The sequence below is a fragment of the Sorex araneus genome, chromosome 4, assembly GCF_027595985.1.
Source record: "Sorex araneus isolate mSorAra2 chromosome 4, mSorAra2.pri, whole genome shotgun sequence".
NCBI classification, from domain to species: Eukaryota; Metazoa; Chordata; class Mammalia; order Eulipotyphla; family Soricidae; genus Sorex; species Sorex araneus.
The window spans coordinates 201,854,922-201,878,369 of NC_073305.1; the positions used below are offsets into that span (position 1 = coordinate 201,854,922).

General features: G+C 53.8%; 1 protein-coding gene across 6 annotated transcripts in view; it reads left to right on the forward strand.

Annotated features, from left to right (window-relative positions):
* AUTS2 (activator of transcription and developmental regulator AUTS2) overlaps window positions 1-17,604 on the forward strand; it is a 1,220,972-nt gene extending 1,203,368 nt beyond the window's left edge. For all 6 annotated transcript variants that reach the window (XM_055134753.1, XM_055134755.1, XM_055134754.1 and 3 more), the window contains 7 exons: window positions 698-727; window positions 2,837-2,908; window positions 6,721-6,862; window positions 9,941-10,018; window positions 10,957-11,040; window positions 11,950-12,172; window positions 14,294-17,604. In XM_055134753.1, coding sequence (XP_054990728.1) covers window positions 698-727; window positions 2,837-2,908; window positions 6,721-6,862; window positions 9,941-10,018; window positions 10,957-11,040; window positions 11,950-12,172; window positions 14,294-15,545 — 1,881 coding nt within the window. In that variant the 3' untranslated portion in view covers window positions 15,546-17,604. The remainder of the gene's footprint in view (window positions 1-697; window positions 728-2,836; window positions 2,909-6,720; window positions 6,863-9,940; window positions 10,019-10,956; window positions 11,041-11,949; window positions 12,173-14,293) is intronic.
* Window positions 17,605-23,448: the final 5,844 nt, after the last annotated feature.

Consider the following 23,448-nt stretch of genomic DNA (forward strand, 5'->3'; position numbering starts at 1 on the left):
AGAGTAGAGAGAAGTTTAAAATGACTCGCTTGAACTATGCTTCTGAGACTTCCTGAGAGATGGGTGGAGAGAGCCTCTGGGTTGGTTTTTGTTTGTTTTTATTCGGGGGCAATACCAGCGGTGCCTAGAGCTTACTCCTGGCTCTTCACTCAGGAATCACTCCTGGCAGTGCTCAGGGGACCATATGGGGATGCTGGGAACTGCATGCAGGTCTGCTGCACGCAGGCAGCCCCGCCTCCCCTCTGTACTATCAGCCCCAGGACCTCTGTTGGGAAGAGAGTGCCCTGGGCCGTGGGTCCATCCCTCGGGTGGTCTGAGGGCCTCCAGACCCCACAGACACAGACCTTTCCCCCCCAGACACAGACAGCGGGGCTTTTTACAAAGACTATGTGCCACAGGGCAACTCCTCCAAGGGGTAATGTGAGTGAATCCTGTTGCCAGAAGGCAAATTGCTATTGATTAAACTTGTACAGGGACTTGTCACTGTAGATGTCCCCTAGGCTTGTGATGTGGGGGAAGGGACACTTGGCACTTTTGATAGTGTGAAAATGGGTTAATTATTCTCTAAAAGGGCTTCATTTAAAAGTAAAACTCTAACATTTTAATTTCCCCTCCTAATGAAGCACTACAAATTTGTTAATTAGAGCAATTGTCTGAGTGACAGGCATGTAACCAAGTTGTCATTTTCTCTTCACAGTTGACAGATCCTTTCAGACCTATGTTAAGGGTAAGAAAGCTTCTTCTAGAACTGTTTTGCAACCTCTATTTGACTCCCTGTGGGTTAAAAATACAAATCCATTACAAGGAAACAAGCCAGAGAGACACTGAGATAAAATGTCGGGGTGGCAGTGGGAGTGGGAGTTTTTGAGGGAGTGATTGAAAGTGGCCTAAATTGGTTTGCTCTGAGTGTTGGAAGAAGCAGAGCCATCGAGGTAAAGCCCACAGGTGAATTTCGGCCAAGTCCCTCTCAGGTTCACAGTCCTGGTGAAAAGCGTGGCAAGTGGGAGCTTCCGGACCAAGGCCGACATCGTGGAGAAGAAGGTCCCTTGCACCTACCAAATCTCTATCTGGGTCTATTTACTTAGGCCAGTGGCCTTTCTTTGCACTGAGCCCTGGTAACTTTTTTTGTGTGTTTTGAGGGCTACACCCAGTGGTGTCCCGGGCTGACACCTGGCTGTGTACTCAGGGACCAACCGTGGAGGAACTCAGGACCATGTGGGGTGCTGGGGATTGAACCCTGTGCAGGGCAAGCACCTCGCCCCTTATATTATCTCTCTGGCCAAGTGCTGTTGACTTGTCAAAGCCCTTCGACCTTTCTTCTGTAAGAAAGAGCTGCTTTAAGCGTTGCTTTGTTTAACCTCCTGAGAGGCTCTGGAGATGGGCCAGCAGATGACCGCTGGGTAAATGCTGGCTCACGTGGGCGGGGCTGAGGGGGATGATGGATGGTTGGAGGGAAGATGGATGGGTAATAGATTTCCTGCTCGACTTAACCCATTCCGGGTACATATAATCTAATCACTTCATTTCGCTAAAGAGACGAAAAGGAGGCCCGTGTCATCACTTGGGTGATTGCAAACGACTCATAATTTTATTAGGAGGAAAGAGAGCTGACCCCGAGTCAGACGTCAGCCTATATCTCAGAACAACTGCTTCATAGGACCAGAAGCTTCTCTCCTGCCGCAGTGTGGACAGGCAGCATCTCTCTCTCTCTCTCTCTCTCTCTCTCTCTCTCTCTCTCTCTCTCTCTCTCTCTCTCTCTCTCTCTCTCTCTCCTCTCTCTCTCTCTCTCTCTCTCTCCCTCTCCCTCTCTCTCCCTCTCTCTCTCTCTCCCTCTCTCCCTTTCTCTTGTTCTCTCGCTCTCTCGCTCTCATCCGCCCGTCCTCACTGAGTGCACATTTGGACCACAGGCGTAGCTGACTTAGCAGGAATACAAATGAAGTGGGAAGCAGTAGGTGGTCCCTGCCGGGTTGATGCAGGACAGTTGCTGCTAATGCAGCAGGACTTGAAGCCTCAGAGAGCCTGGGGTGACCTGGGGTGAGAAATTCCCAGGGGCTGGGGGAGGGGCTTGATACCTGCAGAGGCCTGGAGAGGAAGGAACCAGTTCTTGCCTTTGTTTGTTTCCTCTGCTTTCACTTAGGAAATGAACAGTCCCCGTCATCACCATCCCCGTACCCGCCCCCCCCCACACACCACCACCACCACCACACACACACATACACACACCCTCCAGCCTGAATGGGCAGTTGACTCTGAGCGAGGCACTTGTGAGAAGTGGGTCTCAATATAAATGTGGAAAATGTCTTTGTCCTGCTTTTGGAGGTTAAAACAAACACACCAAAAAAAAAAAAAAAAAGATCGTCGGGGGAGGTTCTGACAGGTCCCGTACCCTCGTTGGAGTTGATTCACAGACATTCACTAATTAGCTCCTCCACGCAGCCTATTTGCATGCTAGCACGGCCGCCTTTGTTAAGTAGGGCTCCCTGCTCTCCCCTCTGCCAGCTGGCACCCGGCGAGAAAGAGAGAGGAGACGCATAGTGGGCCCCGGGCTTTGCTATCTCGTCCGTGGTGACCGGGGAGGTCCACGCTGAGAGGGGTTTGGAGGCACAGCCCCTGGGTCGGCTGCGGTGGGAGGCGAGGGAGCTGGCCGGGTCTCCCCGGGGCCCGGGCCCAGAGAGCTGCCGAGAGCTGGCAGGGGAGCGTACAAAGCACTCTTGTTCTATGGGGAAAATGAAAAAAGCCCCCGCTGCCCAACTCTGATGGAAGCCTTGGGGCAATTGCGGAAGGTGTTTTCTCTGGAAGGCCCTTTTCCTGACCGCGCCACTCTCTCTTGTTGCAGAAGCCGGGGAAGTGGTGCGCCATGCACGTGCACATCGCCTGGCAGATATACCACCACCAACAGAAAGTCAAGGTCAGTCTGGCCCTCACAGGCAGCCGGGGCCATCCAGGTCTGCGCCACTCAGCGAAGGAACAGTGGGAAAAGCCACCAAGCAGACAGGATGGGGTCCCTTTGCATAAAGCTCTTTGGAAATCTTCCCGTCAATTAGGGGACGTGACCAGCCATGATGGGAACAGTAGCACATGGACAATTGTCCCCTGTGTTTTCTTTTTTTTTTTATAGTGATTTTCTTAAGTGATTGATCTCAAGAGCTTAAATGTAGATTAAGTCCTAAAATAAGATTTGGGGATCAAAATATTAGTACGGAGACTGGTACCTGGGAAGAGCTCTCTATGAATGGTTTCTATAGGAAGTCGGGGAGTCTTTCCCATTTTGTGACTCTTAGAACTTGGGAAGAGTACTGTCTACCCAATCTGGCGCTACTGAGCTCCCACTGGCAGTGCATATTATTCAGAAAAATAACTCTTCAGGCTGGAAAGATAGTACAGTGGGCAGGGCACTTGTCTTGAACGTGGCCGAAAAAAGCACCTCGGGACAGGTGCTTCTGTCCCAAGCACCTACAGGAGTGATCCTGAGCACAGAGTCGGGAGTAAGCCCTGAGCAACACCGAGTGTGGCCCAAAAACCCAAAATTCAAAACTAAGTTGACAACAACTCTTATAGAGTTAGTGTTTAGTTCTCAGTGTTGCCGACCAAGTGACCAGTATCAAGGGTTAAAATACGACCCGCTCTGGCCAGGTCATTCTCAGGTCTTAGGTTGTTTGTACACCTTTCCTCTTGCAGAAGCCTGTGTGTGGTGGGCTGTAACCGGTACCCTCGTGCACACTAGGGCAGAGTTAGAAACTCCAGTGGGGGCCCAGAGGTGGGTATCCGTGCTTGGCTCAGGAAGAAAGGACAGGTACCCTTGGGGATAGAGCGGGATCAGTGCCACACCATTTCGGTCAGGCTAGTCACACAGACTTCACCTTAGCTGAATGTGACACAGAGACAGGCAGTGAGCCTGGGGAGATGGAGCCAGTGGACTGGCTTGGTGCAGGATGGTCGTGAATGTTCCATTTGCAAACAGTGAGCAGTGGAGCAAAGTGTGCCTCTTACTAAACAGGCTGGTCCGGATGCTGCGCTCTGGTTATGTCCACTTTGCCAGAGAAATAAGAGAAAACAATCCCAAGAACTTTAGTAAGCTTCAGTTAATCCCCCTTCTCACACCCAAGCTTTTGGGCCTAGCAGCATCTGCAAGTGACAGAAAATTAGTAAAAGAAATGAGTAGACAAGGGGCTGGAGTGATAGCACAGTGGGTAGGGCGTTTGCCTTGCACGCTGCAGACCCAGGTTCAAATCCCAGCATCCCATATGGTCCCCCGAGCACTGCCAGGAGTAATTCCTGAGTGCATGAGCCAGGAGTAACCCCTGTGCATCGCCAGGTGTGATCCAAAAACCAAAAAAAAAAAAAAAAGAAAAGAAAAGAAATGAGTAGACAAGAAGGGAGAGGTAGGCTTCACAGAATTTTTTTAAATGGTGACCAGGGTTGTAAAGCCCTAAACTCAGGTAAACTCAGGCCTTGGCTATGCGTGGACCTCAGGCACTGCTGGGGTGACCCTCATACCTCCTAGCAGCACTGGACCCAAATACTGAACTATCAGGCCTGTACCACAGGCTAAGTATTGCCAGGCGGGTTAAGTAACCAAAAATAATGTGACCTCGTTAAGAGTTAAAAAGCCTGACCTCCATCAGTGAAATCACTGAGACATTTTTATTTAGGTGCCTGCATTTCCCCAGAACATCCCATCAGTGAGTTTTGCTCACTCCTCCTGTACTGATAGGCGAGGTTTAATTAGATGCCTAACAGTTTAGCTTAGTTAGGAAACGTGGGGTCCTTTGAAGAGCTAACTAGATTTTGATGCTTCGTTCAATTCACTCTTTGTTCTGGATGATGTGGTTAGCGGAACGGTAGGTAAAACACCTCCTTGTGAGTCCTTTGGTTAAAAGCGATGAAGGATGTTGTATGTGCCACTTTAGCAACTTCCTTTCCATGAACGTGTCCCTGGTGACTAAAACTTTCATTATCCCTATTCAATTAGAAGGACCTCTTGCCCGTGAGATAGCTGTTCATCTTCCCTTCCCAGCAAACTCCGTCTAATCCCCAAGCTCCATTTTGCTTCATGGACTAAGTTGTGTTTAATGGAACTGTGCTGTGGACCATGCAGTATTAGCACTAAATAATCTGGCAACCAAATTAACAGAGGCACTCAAAAGATTTTTCTAGATGTATAGTAAATGAGAAGCTTTGTTTGGGGGGGTTGGCGGTTGCTTTATGGTGGGGCTCTCATGATAGCATTCCCCGTAGATTAGGGCAGAAATTACATTGTCCCCTTCTCTTTAGCATTCGTTTACGCATTCTTTTAGTCCCTGGCAGAGTATTTCTCCAGGGAGCCAACCGCCTGCAGGTTACTTACAGTAATGGGCTCCCAGGGCCCTGGGGTCCCGTTGCTTAGAGTTCAGTAGTGAGGATCAGTGTGTGCATCAAAAGTGGTACAAATGTCCGCCTCCTCGGGGCCTGGGTGCCAGCTTGCAGCCAGAGTGCCCCAGGTCGCCTTTGCTCTAAGTGGCTGTGATGGATGAGAGGGGGCCTGACCTTCCCACGAACACGGGTCCTCGCCTGGTCCTGGCGCTCGCTCCATCTGGTGCCTCCCCTGGACCTTGCCTGCTGTCCTCCAAGCAGAGATTTATTCACAGCAGGATGGGGGTGTGTCTGAGGCAGGGCAAGTAGGAAGCCATGGACCTGGGTGGAGTGTGAGGGACCCTGGAAGAAGAAGGGCCGGGAATGACCCATCAGGAGACTGGAGAGTGGGGGGGGGGAGGAAAAGAGGAGAAGGAAGCCCAGGTCCTCAGGGCGGTGTGAAAACCCTCAGAGAAGGCGGTTGATAATCCAGCAGCCAGGCAACCCTAATGCCAGGCTCTCTGAAAGAGGAAGGAAAGCAAGAGCTCCACAGCTGCTCTGTTTTGTTTGTGTTTTACCTGGTAGTACTCAAGGCTACCTCGTGTCTCTGCACTCGGGGATCACTCCTGGCAGGCTTGGGGGACCAAATAGGATACCGGGGATCGATCCAACCCGAATTGGCCACTTGCAAGGCCCTACCCGCTATACTGTCTCTCTGGCTCTTCACAGCCCGTCTTCACGGCTTACTGGCCTGGACTGGTCTCTCCTCTCCCTCAAGGAATTGGGGGTCCTCAGCAAGGAGCGGAGCCCAGTGAGCCAAATGAATATCTCTGCTTTGTTTGCTGTTGATGATCGCTGGGACATTAACTTGTAGGCATGCAAATTCTTCATAACTTTCAGCTGCTAATGTTCTGTGATCTCTTGGAGTATGTGGCCGTCATTAAACAGTTAATTTACAAGTAGATTATTCATGCAGAATGCCTATTAGGATGAGCTTTAAAATACTGTCGTTTAAAAACCTCACTAAAATGGCCTTTTATAGTAACTAATAAGCTGCTTTGGGGGGGCGGGGCTGGTTGGAATTAGTAAGCGAGGCTTTTTCTTCCTCGTGTCCTGGATCTCAGCACAAACCCTGGTTTGGCTGCTCAGCCGTCCAAGAAGCAGGCCACCGTGATAGCAGACTTCTTCAGCGGGCCGGCTCTCTGGCATTTGAGGGAGAAATGGCTTGTGGGTGGGGCTGTTCTCGAGACATTTCAAAACCGGAAGCCCAGGGCATTTAAAAGGTGATTCTGTCCACCTCGACCTCATGGTGAATATCTTCCTTCCCAACCTTTTCTCTGGGGGTTTCAGCTGTTCTCTCCCTCTCTCCACCCCGCTTGCTGTTTTTAGAAACAGATGCAGTCAGACCCGCATAAACTGGACTTCGGACTGAAGCCCGAGTTCCTGAGCCGCCCCCCAGGCCCCAGCCTCTTTGGAGCCATCCACCACCCCCACGACCTGGCACGGCCTTCCACTTTGTTCTCCGCTGCTGGTGAGTGTAGGGAAGCCCGGAGGCGGGGTTGGGGGGTGGTGGTGTTTGAGCGCCTCGGTTCTCGGGTATGTAAATAAATGATGCTTGTGTTGTCCACTGCTGATCCCTTGCTCCCGAAAAGTGCCTTTGATGCCAGCGGGTACCGGAGCTGGACCTCTCTCCATTGATAGCCCTCTTTCATTCAAGAAGGGGCGAAGGATTCTCTTTCCCTCGGGGGACTCGGGTTACTGTGGCTCATGATTCGCGTCTCTGTTAAGCCAGTATAACTCACAAGCATATCCTACGCTATTGAAAAAGAGCAGAAAAAAAAGATGCATGCCTGCAAGGGTGCATCGGAGGGCAATGGTGCCGGAGAAGAATGCAGTGACTTTGGTTGCTGGTGTCCACCGAGCACTGAGGAACCCCACCCAGAGCTGCTCCTCTCACTGGACTTTAAGGGTCTGAAGATGAGGACACAATTAAAGATCATTGCCGGGGGTCCGGTGTGTGACTGGGAGGGCGGACCCCTTGGTTGATGGTTTTCTCTTTGCCAGCATTTAACATCCCTGCCTGGTTGATTGTGGCGGTCAGAAAATGTAAGGGTCGAGGCATGAAATAGCCGAGAGATGGGCGCATTGGCCTCTGGGAATGCTCTCTCCGCCCCTCCTCGCCCTGTGTGAGAGAGGGTCAGCGTGATTGCTGTCAGTCTGTTTCTGCCCAGACCTCCAGCAGAAGGCCACAGCTACAAGGAATATTAGGTAGCTAAGAACAGTCCTTGTGGTTTCCAGTCTATTTTTTTTTTTAGGGGGAGTTTTAGGTCGCACCTGGCAACGCTCAGGGGTTACTCCTGACTCTGTACTCAGGAATTAACTCCTGGCAGTGCTCAGGAGACCATGTAGGTTGCCATGGATCGAATCCAGGTCAGCCATGTTCGAGGCAAATGTCCAACCCTCTGTGCTATCACTCCGGCCCCGCCAGCCTTTCTTTTCATTCAGTCTGAAGCAGGTTTGGGTGTGCAGCGTCTGGCACCAGACCCCTCCCAGCGACGCTTGTAATCATTGACACATGCTCACTTGACTGACAGCTCTGTAGCTTCACGCCCCCGGCACTAAGGAGCATTTTCTCTCTGGACTTGAGTATTCCAGGGGTCAGCCCTTGGGGAACAAGTTTCACATTCATCCTGCCGCCGCTTTCCTGGGCTTTTAGCCAAGCCCCATTTCTGGTGGACTAAGGCGCCTCCATCCAGGAAGAAGGAAACTCCCACATGGCAAGAAATCATTGTTATAATGGGCCTTGTTGCCCCAGCAAGCGAGTTCCCCTTGAGTGTCGATGGCATTTGCTCAGGCCTCAGGTTTTCCTGTCATTTCTACCTGGGGACACATTCGGAGGCTTTGTTTCCATGGCACCTAGGCTCTGAGACAGGGCTACATTAGGAACAATTTGGGGAGAGAAATAGAGATTTCTCCCAGGCTTCCTTTTGAGCCAAATGGATGAATTGGCTTCTTTCGCTTCAATAATTCTGGAACTGCAAGCCGCCCCCAGGGGCCAGGGCCGAGCGAAGCCCCGATCTTCATGAAGCATTAATTAGCTTGTCCTACACAGACACTGTGCGGCCACATTTTTATTTAGCTGGCAGCGCTGTTAACAGCTAATGGATGTGCAGGGCTCGCCGCGCTCTCTGGACCAGGGCCATGGATCCCGCACTCGGGGGAGAAATCCCCATCTAGGACGGGGCAGACTCCCTTCCCGGCCATGTGGCTTCCTACACGTTTCAGGGAAATGGCGTTTCAAACCACAGACGGAGCCAGTGAGGGGCCGGGGCGGGGGGCGGGGGGCTCCTCTCTTCAGGCCTGATTCCCGAGGGCACCTGTATGTCTTTACTGGAACCTAAGTAACGCGAGGGATTGTGGAGGTGGTGCAGTAGCTCCAGCCAGACCACCCTCTCCTTCCATTCGAGAAGGCCTTCTCTCCTTACAGTTAGACAGCACTGGGCAAAATCTCCTGCTGGTGTGCACAGTTTGAGTGTGTTTGTTAGGGTTCGCAACTCCCCTCCTGCAGTTAGGTACTCAGGTCTGAAGTGAAACTAGAGGCTTCTTCACGTGACCTTGACCAGTCTCTCGCCCAGCGCCAAGCCTGCTTCCGCTGTGCCCCCTCGGCTGCCAGCTCTGGGTTAGCAAGCAGCCCCTAAACGTTCCCACACACCGGCCTTGATTCAACGTATCCATCCACCCTCTGTGTTTGCTTCTTTCCCTTTGCCAGCTCTTTTTATTTATTTATTTATTTTTTATTTGCTTTTTTGGGTCACACCTGCCCGGCGATGCACAGGGGTTACTCCTGGCTCATGCACTCAGGAATTACTCCTGGCGGTGCTCAGGGGACCAGATGGGATGCTGGGATTCGAACCCGGGTCGGCCGCGTGCAAGGCAAACGCCCTACCCGCTGTGCTATCACTCCAGCCCCAGCTCTTTTTTTTTAAAGGAGGATTAGGGGTGTCCTTGCAGCACCTTAATAAAATACATTCTGTTGAAGGTGGAGGCATGTGAATGAGTGATACACCCGAGGGGTCCTGAGTCCTCGGGCAGGCACAGTGAAGACAGAAAGCAGGGAGGGAGCCCAGACAGAGGATGAGCTTGTTTCTGAGGCCCTGGAGGGAGTGAGCACAGTCCATTTCCCGAGGCTGAGAGGCATCCCTGGGCTGGGATCACCAGCTCCTTCAGGGAGGAGAAAGTGTCTGTCACCAGGTTGCCAGCTCAGAGCCTGGGTGAGCCCCGCGGTGGAGCCGCGGCTCCAGGAAGCCCGTGGGCCACACGCCTGGGTGCTGCCAGCCGGGTGGCTTCGTTTGTGGTACTTTCCTTACCCGCATCATCAAAGCCTCTCTGTGTCTTCGGGAGTGATGGCTGGCCCAATCTGCAAAGAGGAAAGGAGGGCGGGGGGGCGGATCTGGTGGTGTCTGCTTCCAGTGAAGCCGTTCCTTTGGACCCCGGAACCAGGGCATAGCCATGATATTTCAGGGACTCCCTCCTGGAGGTGACAAGGAGCCGCTTGCTTGGAGGAAGTCATTTTCCCACGGAATCTAATTCCTCGTGTTTGGCTTCCCAGGTGCTACACACCCCACTGCGACGCCTTTTGGGCCGCCTCCTCATCACAGCAACTTCCTGAACCCTGCTGCTCACCTCGGTGAGTTGCCCTCTGGCCGCTCTGCCGGCGGCTTTCAGGAGACGCCCTGCTTCCCCACCGCGTGCTCGACCTGCCGGTGGACCAGGGTCCTTCTGCCACCTGCCTTCCGGCCCCAGGCCCATGTCGGGCTTCTCTGGGACGGTTGTATGCATATCATATCCTCCGTCTCCAGGATTTCAGCATCTCTTACGCCGAATCCTCAGGGTCTGGGTTCAAGAGTGGGCGGGTGTGAAGCCGCCAGTGGTGCAGAGGCCAGAGGCCACAATTTTGGGAGCTGCTTCCTACTGACTCTGGGCCCGGACAGTGGGCAACCTCCAGGAGGTGGAGAGGAAGGCAGATGCGGTTATGGGAACTCATTGCCCCATTTTGCATCCCTCAAGCCCAAGGGCAGGGCCAACGTGCAGCATGTGTGTGGTGTTTCCTGCAAGGCTTCAATAGGCCGGCTGCCACCTTCGGAGACTTCAGGTGTTTCTCGTCCTTGGGGGGCCCTTACAGAACATTCCCATAGCCGGGAGACAGGGCGCTAAGGCCTCTTCCTCAGAGCACTGGAGCTCAAGTAATGTTTACCATCTGGCAAAAGGGGGGTGGGGCAAAGTGCCCAGTTCTGAGAAATAGCTCTGGGGGGAAGGTCCCCTCACTCAGCACCCCAGCGTGGCACAGCGGGAACTTGGTCCCAGTGGGAGTTGGGCCCCAAGGCCTGAGTACTGAGGAGACCCAGCATCCTACAACCACTTCCTTTTTTTTTTCTATTTTGGCCACACCTGGCAATACACAGGGGTTAGTCCTGGCTCTGCACTCAGGAATTACTCCTGGCAGTGCCCGGGGGACCATATGGGATGCTGGCAACCGAACCTGCACGTGTACAGCAAATGCCCTACCCGCTGTACGTACTATCACTCCAGCCCCAACCACTTCCTTCTTCCTGTTCCTGTTTGCAGAACCTTTTAATCGGCCTTCCACCTTCACGGGCCTCGCAGCAGTCGGTGGGAATGCCTTCGGGGGACTTGGAAATCCTTCAGTTAGTGAGTACCTCTAAATTCTTAAAACTCTGCCTGGGAATGTTTACCGCCTCTCATCTAGCTATTGGTTTGTAGACCAATTAGATTTTCTCTGGTAGAATGGTACCCAAACCCATCCTCAGAGGATCAGGAAACGAGGATCTAGCCGACTAAACACTCTAAGTTTGCTGAAGTTTCATGGTTTGATCTGTTGTCCAGTTCTCCATCCAAGGCTACAGCTACCTTTAGAAGTGGAAAAAGGTTTAAGATCCATTTTGCCTTTGGCACTAGTGCGATTGAAAACAACTCCCAACTTGGTGCTTGAGGGTGGGGGTTTCTCCTCCTCCTCCTCCTCCTCCTCCTCCTCCTTGCTATATTCACGGGCTCACTAAAGACTAGCCAGACTCACGGAGTCCAAGGTGACAGCCTTTCACAAACTGCTGTCCGCAGCTTGTGTGGTCACACGCCTCTGATGTCCAGCACTTTAAGCTGGAAGCCTTGTCTGCTCTCTGGCTTCAGTTTCCAGTGGGTTAGTAGGGGTGCGGCAGGGCGAGGCTGCTGCGGAACAGGAGCTGTGATCAAGAACACCCGCCTTCCCCCTCTGCATGCCCGGCACTTGTTGCATGCCCCGGATGTGTTCCAGCGGGTCAGCATGGCCTGCTGGGGAGCCCGTGATGGTTTAATCTCCCCACTCCCCCTCTGCTTTTGGTATATATTAAAAACAAAAAACAAAAACAGAACAGCTGCAAGCTCTCTGGTGGCGGATGAGAGTCCCGCTAATGAATGTGTTAATCTCCTTTCCTTTTCCAGCTCCCAATAATATGTATTCATTTTAACTCTGAATGCTGTTAAAAGTTTTTTGGTAAGTACCTTCATTACAGCAGATTATATAATTTCTCTTAAACCTTTTTGTTCTCCACTTCACCATTTCAGCACCCAACTCAATGTTCGGCCACAAGGATGGCCCCAGTGTGCAGAACTTTAGCAACCCTCACGAACCCTGGAACCGGCTACACCGAACGCCTCCGTCGTTCCCGACCCCTCCGCCCTGGCTGAAGCCGGGGGAGTTGGAGCGTAGCGCGTCCGCTGCAGCTCATGACAGAGATAGAGATGTAGATAAACGAGACTCATCTCTTAGTAAAGATGACAAAGAAAGGTACGGAAAGAAAGCGCTCTCGAGTCCCCTCGGGGGAGCCCCCTCGGGCCACAGCCCCCCGTCCTGCCCCCCAGCCTGCGCTCAGCATCAGTTCTCACACAGCCAGTGCCCCGCACCCCCTGGCCCCCAGCCCCAGAGTGCACACCTGCCTGCCCCCCTAGCTCCTTATGACCTGAGAGGGTCACCCCAGCGCAGCGAGAGCCCCCGACACAGAAGCAGGCACACATGTAGAAAGAAGCTTCGCCCGTCCCCGAGAGCCTTAGAACCTTCTCGGCGAGAGAGTGGGCTGGCGCCCGACCACACACACACAGCATGACTCAACACCATATTTGCTTTCAAGTTCGTGCAGTCCATTAACTCATCCATAGGTTTCTCTCGCTTCTCTTTTCTCTTTCTTTGTGTTTGCTTTAGAAAGTCATGTTTGCATTGTCTCATATTTTTTTCCTCAAGTTTTTATTTTTTTTCAAACTCAAATTTGGGGCTCACAGATAACTCGAATACATTTTTTTTTGTTGACTTAGAGAAATGTGAACAAGTATTTTTGGTTTGGGGTCTGCTTGACTACTAGGTGATTATTAGCTTTCTAGCCACGCGTTATTGCCTTACTTGGGAACCCATGCCTTAAAAAGAAGTCATCTCTAAGAGAAAAATAAGTATTTTTATCTCACAGTATTTTTTTTTTCTAAAGAGCGTTATAAGCATTCTTACAAGACATCATGTCTTTTATTTTTCCTGTAGGCTGTTTTCATTTTGAATAAACCAATAAGCAAGGAAATACACAAAATCTACTTGACAATAAATACCTAATGACAGTTTCCTTTTGGCACTTGAGGCCCGAGTAGCATCCAGATCTCTTTAGGTTTTTTTTTTCCAGTGTTGTATTGTGTATTTGTGTGGAGTGATTTTTTTAAAAATTCAACTTTGTAGACCCTGAGTGTGGCAAGTGGGCAGGTCTTTACCCTTTCATTTGGCCATCAGATTAACCTATTTCTCTCTTAGAAAAAGGACACAGTTTCCTTCCAAGGCAGTAAGAGAAAAAGTGTCTTGGCCCATGGGAAAACGGGCGCTAACTCCAGCATGCGCCCTGAGCGTGCTGACACGTGCCATAGGCGCACCCCAGGCTGGAACTCGGCTCAGCCAGCCCTGCTGGGGCACAGAACCGGGTCCCTGCCGGGAGACCCAGCAAAAGGCACTCTGCTTTCTTCTGGCCCTTTAAAAACACATTCTCTCTCCGCCTCTGCCTGTGGGCTAGAAACAGGATTCAGAGGGGTCCCTTTCTAGTGCTTCCCCCTGGGGCCCCCCCCACGTCTCCTGGTCATTGTCCTTGCTGAGTGCGGGTGTGGCCGGCTCACACCTCACCTGCTGCAGGTCTATCTGAGCTGCCCCTACGACTTCCCTGGGGCTCAGTGGACACTTGGCCGTTCCTGCCCCCCCTGGTTCTTAAGCCCTTACCCGGGCCAGCTCTGACCTGGCTTTGGCTTCGTGGTCTCCTGAGAGGCTCTGGAGAGCGGCTGGCGCTGCCTATGTCTGCCCGGCTCCCCCGCCTGGCCCTCCTCCAGCTCTCACCCGAGCCTGGCTTGCTGCTTCCCGATGGCGGAGGCCGTACTGCGTTAGGGCGAACCGTTTGTCCTGTGTGTCGTGCAGTGTTTCTGTGAAGGGCTTCATCCCACCGGCTCTCCGGGGAAAGGAAGGGCAGAGGGGAGGGTCATGTTGACTCGGAGCTCTTAAAACACACTCTGAACATGAAAGGACCCCAGTGTCCAGACGGAGGACGCGCTGTCACGTCGCGAGCTGCAGACCGCGCTGGGCCCCGGGGGCTGTAGGAAAGCTCCCCCCGCCCCTTCCCTGGGTCTCAGTAGACACGAGGCCCCCCTGCTTAGGAGAGCCTCTTCCCTCAGACTCTCCCGCTCCCCTCACCCCCTGCCACCCCAGCACGCTTCCTCCAGGGTTGAGGCAAGAGAGGTCAGGGCGGCTGGTTTGCAGCCTGGCGGCGGGGCCCACTGCCACCTCTTCTCACCTCCATCTCATGGCAGCCCCCCCGCCCCGCCACACCCCTGCCAGGCCCACAAGTCCATTTCACGTCTGCCTTGTTTTTCTCTCCCCGTTCTCCCCGCCCCCCAGGGAAAGCGTCGAGAAGAGACACGCTAGCCACCCTTCACCAGCACCTCTCCTCCCGGTGAGCACCCTGGGGCACCCCCGCGGCTCCGCCGAGCAGATCAGGGGTCATTTGAACACTGAGGCGCGCGAGAAGGACAAGTCCAAAGAGAGGGAGCGAGACCACTCGGAATCCCGGAAGGACCCGGCCGCCGCCGAGGAGCACAAGGCCAAGGACGGCCACCCGCCCGAGAAGGACGGCCACGGCCACGAGGGCCGTGCTGGGCCCGACGAGGCCAAGCAGCTGGCCCGGGTGCCCTCGCCCTACGCGCGCACCCCCGGAGTGGAGAGCGCCAGGCCCAACAGCACCTCGAGCCGCGAGGCCGAGCCCCGCAAGAGCGAGCCGGCCTACGAGAACCCCAAGAAGAGCTCGGAGGTCAAGGTGAAGGAGGAGCGCAAGGAGGAGCACGACCTGCCCCCCGAGGCGCCGCAGACCCACCGGGCCGCCGAACCGCCGCCACCCAACTCCTCCAGCAGCGTGCACCCCGGGCCCTTGGCCTCCATGCCCATGACGGTGGGGGTGGCCGGCATCCACCCCATGAACAGCATCGGCAGCCTGGACAGGACTCGCATGATGACCCCGTTCATGGGCATCAGCCCCATTCCCGGCGGAGAGAGGTTCCCGTACCCTTCTTTCCACTGGGACCCCATCCGGGACCCCCTGCGGGACCCCTACCGAGAACTGGACATCCACCGCAGGGACCCGCTGGGCAGGGACTTCCTGCTCAGGAACGACCCTCTCCACCGCCTCTCGACCCCGCGGCTGTACGAGGCCGACCGCTCCTTCAGGGACAGGGAGCCCCACGACTACAACCACCACCACCACCACCACCACCACCCGCTGTCGGTGGACCCGCGGCGGGAGCACGAGCGGGGCGCGCACCTGGACGAGCGCGAGCGGCTGCACATGCTCCGCGAGGACTTCGAGCACACGCGGCTGCACCCGGCGCACCCCGCGTCCCTCGACGGCCACCTGCCCCACCCCGGCCTCCTCACGCCGGGGCTCCCCAGCATGCACTACCCCAGGATCAGCCCCACCGCCGGCCACCAGAACGGACTGCTGAACAAGACGCCGCCCACCGCGGCGCTCAGCGCGCCGCCGCCGCTCATCTCCACGCTGGGGGGCCGCCCCGTGTCCCCCCGGAGGACTACGCCCCTGTCGGCCGAGATGCGGGAGCGGCCGCCGTCCCACACGCTCAAGGACATTGAAGCGCGGTAAAGGAGGGCCGCCCGCGGCCGCGCGGGGCGCTGGACAGCACCCGGGCCCGCCGCGCCCCCTGCCCCTGGACGCCAGTCCCGAGCAGAGAGCCAGCCGGGGTGGGGGGGAGGGGCTCCTCCCGCAGCCGCACAGCCTGGGGGCCCCTGAGACACCCCCTCCTCCAACCCGTCCCCCCCTCAAACCCCTCTTGTACAAAATTGTACAGACTTCGGTGCAGATTTTGAAATGTTTTGTATATTATATGTTGAAATTTTTTCAGATCTTTCAGCCAAGTCATACGTTCTCATTATCTCCTCTTTTTTTTGGTTTCTCGTATCCAACTTTTGCAGTCAGAACCAAAACAGTGAAGATGACGTCCCATAGCGATTTGGTGATTTTTGTTTTTTTGGGGGTTTTTTGTTTGGTTTTTTTTTTTTTTTTTGGTGTTTTTTTTTTCCGGGGAGGGAGGGTCGTGGGGGGAGGGAGGGTTTGCTCAATATCCACACACTCCATCCTGCAAAAGCTCTCAGATGAGAAGGGAAGGCCGTGTACATAGCTGTGTAAAAAGAGATTGCTTCGTGAGCTAATGGTTCATATATGCAAAAGGGTAAGATGAAAGCTTTACTTTGTACAAATGTAAATAGATAAAGATTAAGTAACATAATACATTAATACTTCTTTAAAATGTGCTATTTGCAGACCTAATATCAGTGAGCACAGCCTGCCATGGCTGTGTTCCCATATATTGTTATAGACAGCTAAACCCTTCAACTATGCAATGAATGTCAGGGCTTTGCACAAAAGCCCTTCTAACTCAAAGGAGCCTTTTCAAATCCATTTACAACATACTTAAGGTCATATTTTCCCTGAACAAGCGCTTACGTGATATGACTCTGTTTTCCTTGCTTGTTTTTTTTTCAAACGGAGAAACATCCTAATTTTGCAATTTGGACCCCAGGCTGAAAGTTTGCATCTGAAGCCCCACTTGGGGGGCTCTGAGGGTGGGGGTGGGGGGCGGGGAACAGAGCGCCATCCCAAAAGGTAGCCGAGGCCCTGAGCAACCCGTGCCGGGGAGGATAGCAGTTGTCAGATGCCAGAATCAGGGGACACAGACAGGTCGCCAGCATCTTGTCACCACCATCACCAGTCACGTGATCTCACACATTACACCCCCCCTCCCCATGTGGGACCCATGTCATGTGTCATGCATCCTGGCCCCTCTCTGTTCACGCCTCCTTGTTTCGTGACTCGATTTCATTCCACCCCAAACATATCCTGAAAGAAAGCTTCACGTTTTCTCAGATGATGGATTATGTTTTCACTGTGTTCCCTAACCGACGAACATTTCCTGATGTGACTTGTGGCTTCCTGTCAGTGATCAGGTCTGGGCATGGCCATGGCAGGTGCCCTTGGTGGAGCCAGGGAGAGTTACAGAGGATGAGAGGGGGGCAGAGACCAAGTCTTGTGCGTGCTTTTGAGTTTGCATCAATCTCTTAATGTCTCTTCATAATACTTTTATAATACATTAAGCCTCTTGTCTACATATTTGGAGAGAATATGACTTTACTAGCAGAGAAATACAATATATCTTGTCTACTGGACTGTAAAATATATGTATGAAAAAAAATTAGTTCCATTTGGTCTTCTAGTATATTAAAGTGCTATCTGACGTTGGTATCCTGTTTTTGCAAAAAAAAAAAAGAAAAAAAAAGGTTAACTACAGACCATTGTTTCTAATAAGCAGAGAGATCTATTTTAGTAGTAAACTGAAGGTTTAGTTGTGAGCTTCAGATTTTTGTGAACTCCAGATGTTGTGCAGTGTTTTTTTTTTTTTTTAAGACAACTAAAAAAGAAAAAAAAATCCGAGGAATATGTACACTGGAACTGTAGTGGTAGCTCTCAGTATTGTAAAGAGATTGTTCTATACAGACCTTTTTGCTGTTTATCCTGTATGTAATAAAGTCCTTTCTAGATCCTATGTGAAAAGAGAAGAAGCGACTGAATCTTCAGCATGTTCTCATCGGCGGCGCTTTCTTGTGTAATGTAAACTGTGCCATGTTATTAAAAAATGTGAACTAAGCTTCCAGCTGCCTGTTTGTGTGGGGTGGCCAGCAGTCCCCGTAGGGAAGAAGCCTTGTCCCGGGGACCTAGTGGCCAACAGATGGATCCACACCCCGGGAAACCACTATTAGGTTTCTGCAGGCACAGAGGCCCCATGCAGTCAGTCCTTGTATGTTCCCAGCAGTGTAGGGGAAGGCGCCTTAATTGGGGCGGGGGGACAGGAGAGGCAGAGGACAGCTCTGAGGCCCAGGCCTTTCCCAGACTCCTGATCGACATCACCTGACAGCAGCCACCGAGAACCTTTTGCAGTTTTCCTCTAGCTCTTTTGCATTTTCATCTGTGGTCTTAGGTGTGTGTTTCCTCAGACCTTGCAGATGTTCTTCCCCTGTCACGACCGTCCTGAGTCACAGGACTTCTGCCTCACCCGTTTGCAGACATCTCCTTTGTCCTCTAAAATCAGTTCCGGTTTTCTTCCAAGGTGTAAAAATAAAAAAAAAAAAAAAAGTGGCCAGTTCTCTCATGTCAACCTGCTATTGGGACGGGAGTGCTCAGATTTGATCTTTGTATCTGACTGCAAAATTCGAACAAGTCCAGGGCATGGCTGGTCACAGATGGGAGCGAACAGAAGTGGGGATTCTGGAAAGAGAGAAGACCATAAATTCCTGCGGTTTCCTGGGAAGGGTGGTGTGTGTATGGGGGGGGGGGGGTGCGCTCAGAAAGCTAATGATGGGTTGTTAGGATAAAGGTCTTCCCTCTCTACTGCACTTACTTGTTAATACCTGACTCCCAGGCTGCAGAAAAGAACTTGAAGAAAGATAGTTGGATTGGCTCGCATGATAAACACTGGTTTTCCAAATCAGGCCTCCTGCGGCCCTCCCAGACTCTCGCTCAGGGCGTCCTGTCTCTGGCAGAGCTGTGCCTGGTTCCCCCTTGGCTGTTTCCTGCACTGTCAGTGTGCAGAAGACGCTCAAATCAGTCACGGTGTTTAATCCCTCGGGCCGTCTGTCTCCACCTTTGCATATTTCCCCTCTAATTACGCTCAGCTCCTCAGCGTTGATGGGCACCAGCACCAATTTGATTCCTTGCTAACCTATAGATGCTCTAATTATCTCCACAATCTTTGACTGACAATGATCTTGTTCCCTTCTAATGGTACATGACAAGGCAAACAGCCAAGAGAATGATGCAATAATTACCATCTTGGAAGGATATTCACAACAGCATTCGCTGTTTATCCTTCTTCGGCTTCAATCAAGGTGGATGAGCGGAAATAAAGTGTGAGCGTTGACATGGGGGGCCCAGGGGAGCATCAAAAGGGGTTTCCGACAGCGCGCTGCAGGGCAATTAGCCACGCAGTGTGTACCACACAGGACCTGTCCGTGTGTGTCAGATCCACAGAGGCCCGCAGGCTGCAGCTGAGGACCCAGTCAGTGGCTTTCGCCTTGAAGTCACATCCAGGGGGAGTGGGAACTCGCAAGGGAGTCGAGTGGAGGCCTCAGGAGGAAGCTGGTGTGTTCCTGAACAATTTCTTAGACACGGAACATTTTGAGTAGAAACGCACCATCCAAGGCCTGCGCCCACCCTTGTGAGCGGGCAGGGCTTGTGTTCTCCTGCGGATTCTTGGCAACTTGGTCTGGGTGCCAGCAGCTGAGTCCAGGCCTCCTCCCCTGCTGTCTCCTGTGCCCTCCCCCGAATATTAGATGCCCTCTGGCCACAGCAGCCTGGCTGGGGCCATCTGGACCCGCCAGGTCTATGGATGCAAGCGGCATGTCCCATCTGTGCCGGCATGGTTTGGTTTGATGTACGGGGCTCAAAACTAGTGGAGCCAGAGCCTGGTAGAAAGCCTTGCCGTTCCCATCACGGTCATCGAGAGGCCTGGCTGGCAGATTTGGCGAGCGCGAAGGGCCTGGGCCAGTGGTTACAGGCTCCGGGTGGAAGCCAACAGAACTGGGGCAGGAACTATTGCTCGGCCCTGCCCGGATCAGGAGCCGCTCCCTGCTGTGGGCAGGCCTGGGGGCTCGTGCTCCAAGATGGCCCATCTCCTGGTGCCAGGCCGGTCCTGCCCACTGGTGTGTTCCTCAGCTGCCGTCTTGCTGGCTGCCTGCTTACTTGGGCTCCAAGCTTGCTTTGGAGCTTGCAGAGTCTGCGTTGGGGTTCAGGCAGCTTTCTGAGGCCCTGTTTCCGTTTGGCCCTTTTGTGAGCAGAGAATGCCCGTGCAGACGTTGCAAAGGCTCCTTGACGTCTGCTAGTGTAGCTTCAGGGCCGCTGCCCCTCCCCAGAGAGGCCAAAGCCTTTCAGACCCCCTGAGCCACTCATTCTTCCTCTGCTGTGCTCCCAGGCTCACCCCCACCCTCTGCTCAGCCCTTCCTGTTCTGGGTCCCAGGGCAGAGCCCTCCTGGCTGTGCTGAAGGTCCCAGGGTTGAGGTCACTGCCAGGCTAGTTAGTGGTTTGACCCCCATGTGCTATGTAGGGCACAGTCCCAGACCCTTTTCCACCTGAGCATTCACCAGGAACAAATTGGGGGGGAGGTAGGTGAACCCCAAAGGTTTTCTTTCCATTCTTTTCCAGTTCCTTTTTCATCCGGCCTCTCCAGCTCGTGCCGTAATACTTCAGGGTCTAAATCTCCAAGTTGAGATAGAGCATCTTGGCGAAATTCCAAAGTTTTAGGAGAGTGTCACTCACCTGAGTTAAGGAGGCTGGCACTCGGACCTGAGTCCACTCTCAGGCTCTCTCTCCTGCCACTATCCTCCCTCCCGGCTGCTGCCCAAATTCCCAAACCACCCTCTAGTTCCCAAATTCTTATTCCAAAAGCTCCCTGGAACTGGCCCGTGCCCACTCCTCCCAGCCCCCTTCTGGTAGCCAGAGAACATTCATTTCATCTCCATGCGCCTATCAGGACTTCTGGGCACTCACACCCTCAGATCTTTGTCCCTGTGCTATTATTTTTTTCAACCGGCAAGAGTATGCTTCACATACCTTCACCTCCAGGCAGCCTGCCCTGACTACTCCTCGTTCCTCAAATCAGTCGCTAGTGGTTTCGCGTCAGCAGCAGCAGCAGCAGCATTTGGAGTCTTTGTTTGTAGGCTACACCTGGCTGTGCTCAGGGCTCACTCCTGGCTCTGCCCTGGTAGTGCTCAGGGCACCCTAGGGGATGCAAGTGACCTCCCTGCTGTACTCTTGCTCCAGTCCCGGCAGCAGCACTGGGAACGTGTTAGAAGGACTAACCCTCAGTACCCTCCCTGCAACATCCTGAATCCCAAACTCTGAGGGTGGGGTCATGTATTCTGACAAGCCCACGGGGTGGGCGGTGGGGGGGTTCCAATGCCCCATCAAGCCCAAGAGCTCCTGGCATGGAAAATGGTCAGGGAGAGTCTGGCCCCAGAAGGAATCATGCCCAGGCCACAGGAACGGTGCCTGAAAGAACAGCTGTACTCTTGTGGTCGTGCTGGCGCACGGTCCAGCTGCCTGGTACCAAGACTGCGCCCCTTCTCCAGAACCTTCGCCAACGTGTCCTCACGAATTCATGCATCCTACACCGCAAGGATGGCTGGAACAGTCAGTCTCCCTGGCAGAGGCCGTCAGAGCTCCCCGCATGGACTGTTGGAGGCACTTCTACCACAGCCAATCTCCTTTCCTGTTCTCAGTGCCCTGCAAGGCAGAACAAGCAAAACCCTGACCGGATGAGTAAGAAAAATGAGGCCCAGACCAGGGAAGTAATTTTCTCGTGCTCCAGAGCAGAACGTGGGGTGCTGGCACGCCAGCCTGCGCCGTCTCTGCCTGGACTCCCGGCTTCCACCCAGAGGAGATGCTGAGTTAATGAGCCATGGGCCGTGGATGTGGGGACACCTGAACAGAAGCGGAAATGAACAACATCACTGCTCCAGGCGCTGCAGACTGGTGGCCTGGGATGAGTGAATAAATGAAGGAGTGAATGATGAATGAATGAAACGAGGGTTGTGATGCCCTGATAATAGAAGAACATGTCAAGAGCCGAGGATAACACTGAATTTATTTATTTATTTATTTATTTATTTATTTATTTATTTATTTATTTATTAATCTGTTGTCATTTGTTTGGTATTTTTGGGCCACACCCAGTGTTGCTCCACCTCTGCCCTCAGGAATTACTCCTGGCGATGCTCTGGGGACCAGAGGGATGCCGGGGATCAAATCCAGGTCGGCCTTGTGCAAGCATCCTACCGAGTGCACTATCTCTCTGGTCCCCATGTGCTAAATTTTAATCTGTGTGTCTAGGTTTTTGGGTGTTTTTTTTAAATTAGCGACTATGTGGTTCAAAACAAGGTTTGACGCCATGATTCCGTTTGTGCTTTGCTTCCCTTCCCTTCGGGGTCATTGTGGGCAGTGTGTGGGCTTGTGTACTTTGGGGCACTCGCACACAGAGGCACTGCCTAGAGGTGCCACTCATGGTGCCACTCCTGGGACTGCACTGGCACTGCTGGCCATGGAATTTGAGGCCTTGTGTCTGCCAGGCGGCTGTCCCACCTCTGCTGAGCCACACCCAAGACCCCGAGACGAGTGGACCTCAGAAGACAAGCCAGAGTCCCTACCCGGAGAGCCGGAGGGTCTCACGTGCCCGAACGCACGGTCTGCTGCTGACCTGCTGACGTGGTGGCCAGACTAGAGCAGCCAGTGTGGGTGTGTGCAGAGGCTGACTGGGAAGTTCTTAAAGGCAAAGCAGCCTCGAATCCCATTACTGAGGCAGGATGGAAATCCTGGCAGCAGCGGCCGGTCCTTGGCTGTGATCCCTCAGCTTCCTGGGACCGTCCCCCTGGGGCTGCACCAAGACCACGGTGGGTGCCGAGCTAGGCTGCACTCCTGGCTGCACTCAGGCAGCAGCGAGGGGCTGGGAGGAAGTTAGCCTTGTGGAGCACAGTCGAGGGAGGAGCCCGAGGCCAGCTAGCTGCCCTGGAGGCTTCACATCCTGAGAGAGCCGACAGATGCATTAAACAGGGCGTTGATGGCGGGGAGGGACTGCTGGGAGGGCCCTGAAGCCCCCTCATGTGAAGGCAGCTGCCCCTCTGCGCCCCCAGGGTGGCTGCAGTCCAGCACCCCAGCTCTGTGCTTTGGGGGCACCGGGGCAGAGGTTAGGGAACCCCTCCCCAGGCTCTGTCCTGTCCCCCACAAGCTTGTCTCTGAGCTGCCTCCAGACCCTACCAGCAGAGGGGTCCTTCCCATCCAGGCTCAGAGCCTGGGGCCTGGGGTCTGGGGGTCCAGGGTAAGGCGGACCACACTGGCCGAGGGCCCTTCCCAGCTGTCAGGCCTCTTCTCCGGGCTCTGAGTCTGGGGTCTGGGGTCTGGGTCTGGGTCTGGGGTCTGGGTCTGGGTCTGGGGTCTAGGGTATTTGCTCTTCACCCTTCCTGGGTGTTGTGGGCATAGATCTGGGCAGGGTACAGGTCCCCCCCCCCCCCCCCGCCAAGCCAGAACATGAACCAGGATGAAGACCTCCAGGGAGACACTGGGACCCCCAACGGAGCTTCCTCTGCAAGGAGATGTATGGGGTGGGGGAGCTCAGCCTGGGCGTCCCGCCTCCTTGCAGCCACTAACCCTCTGCCCTTGCCTCCAGCTGCACCTCTTGCCTTTTGGGGGGTCCTGCTCCTGCTCATGCCCCACCTCCACAGGTTCCAGGAACTTACCTGCTCGTTTCTGCTCACCCCTGACAGCTCTGAAACGGAGGAGGCATTGCCCACCCTGCTTAACCCCGCTCCTGCCCACCGCAGCACTCCAGGCTCTCCGGAGTGCCCCTCCTGTGGTTGAAGGGCACCCTCTCCTCGTGGTGGAACCCACCCCAGACCCCTGGATGTCACCCGTGCACTGTCCGTCCTTCCAGGACCTGTACCCCCTG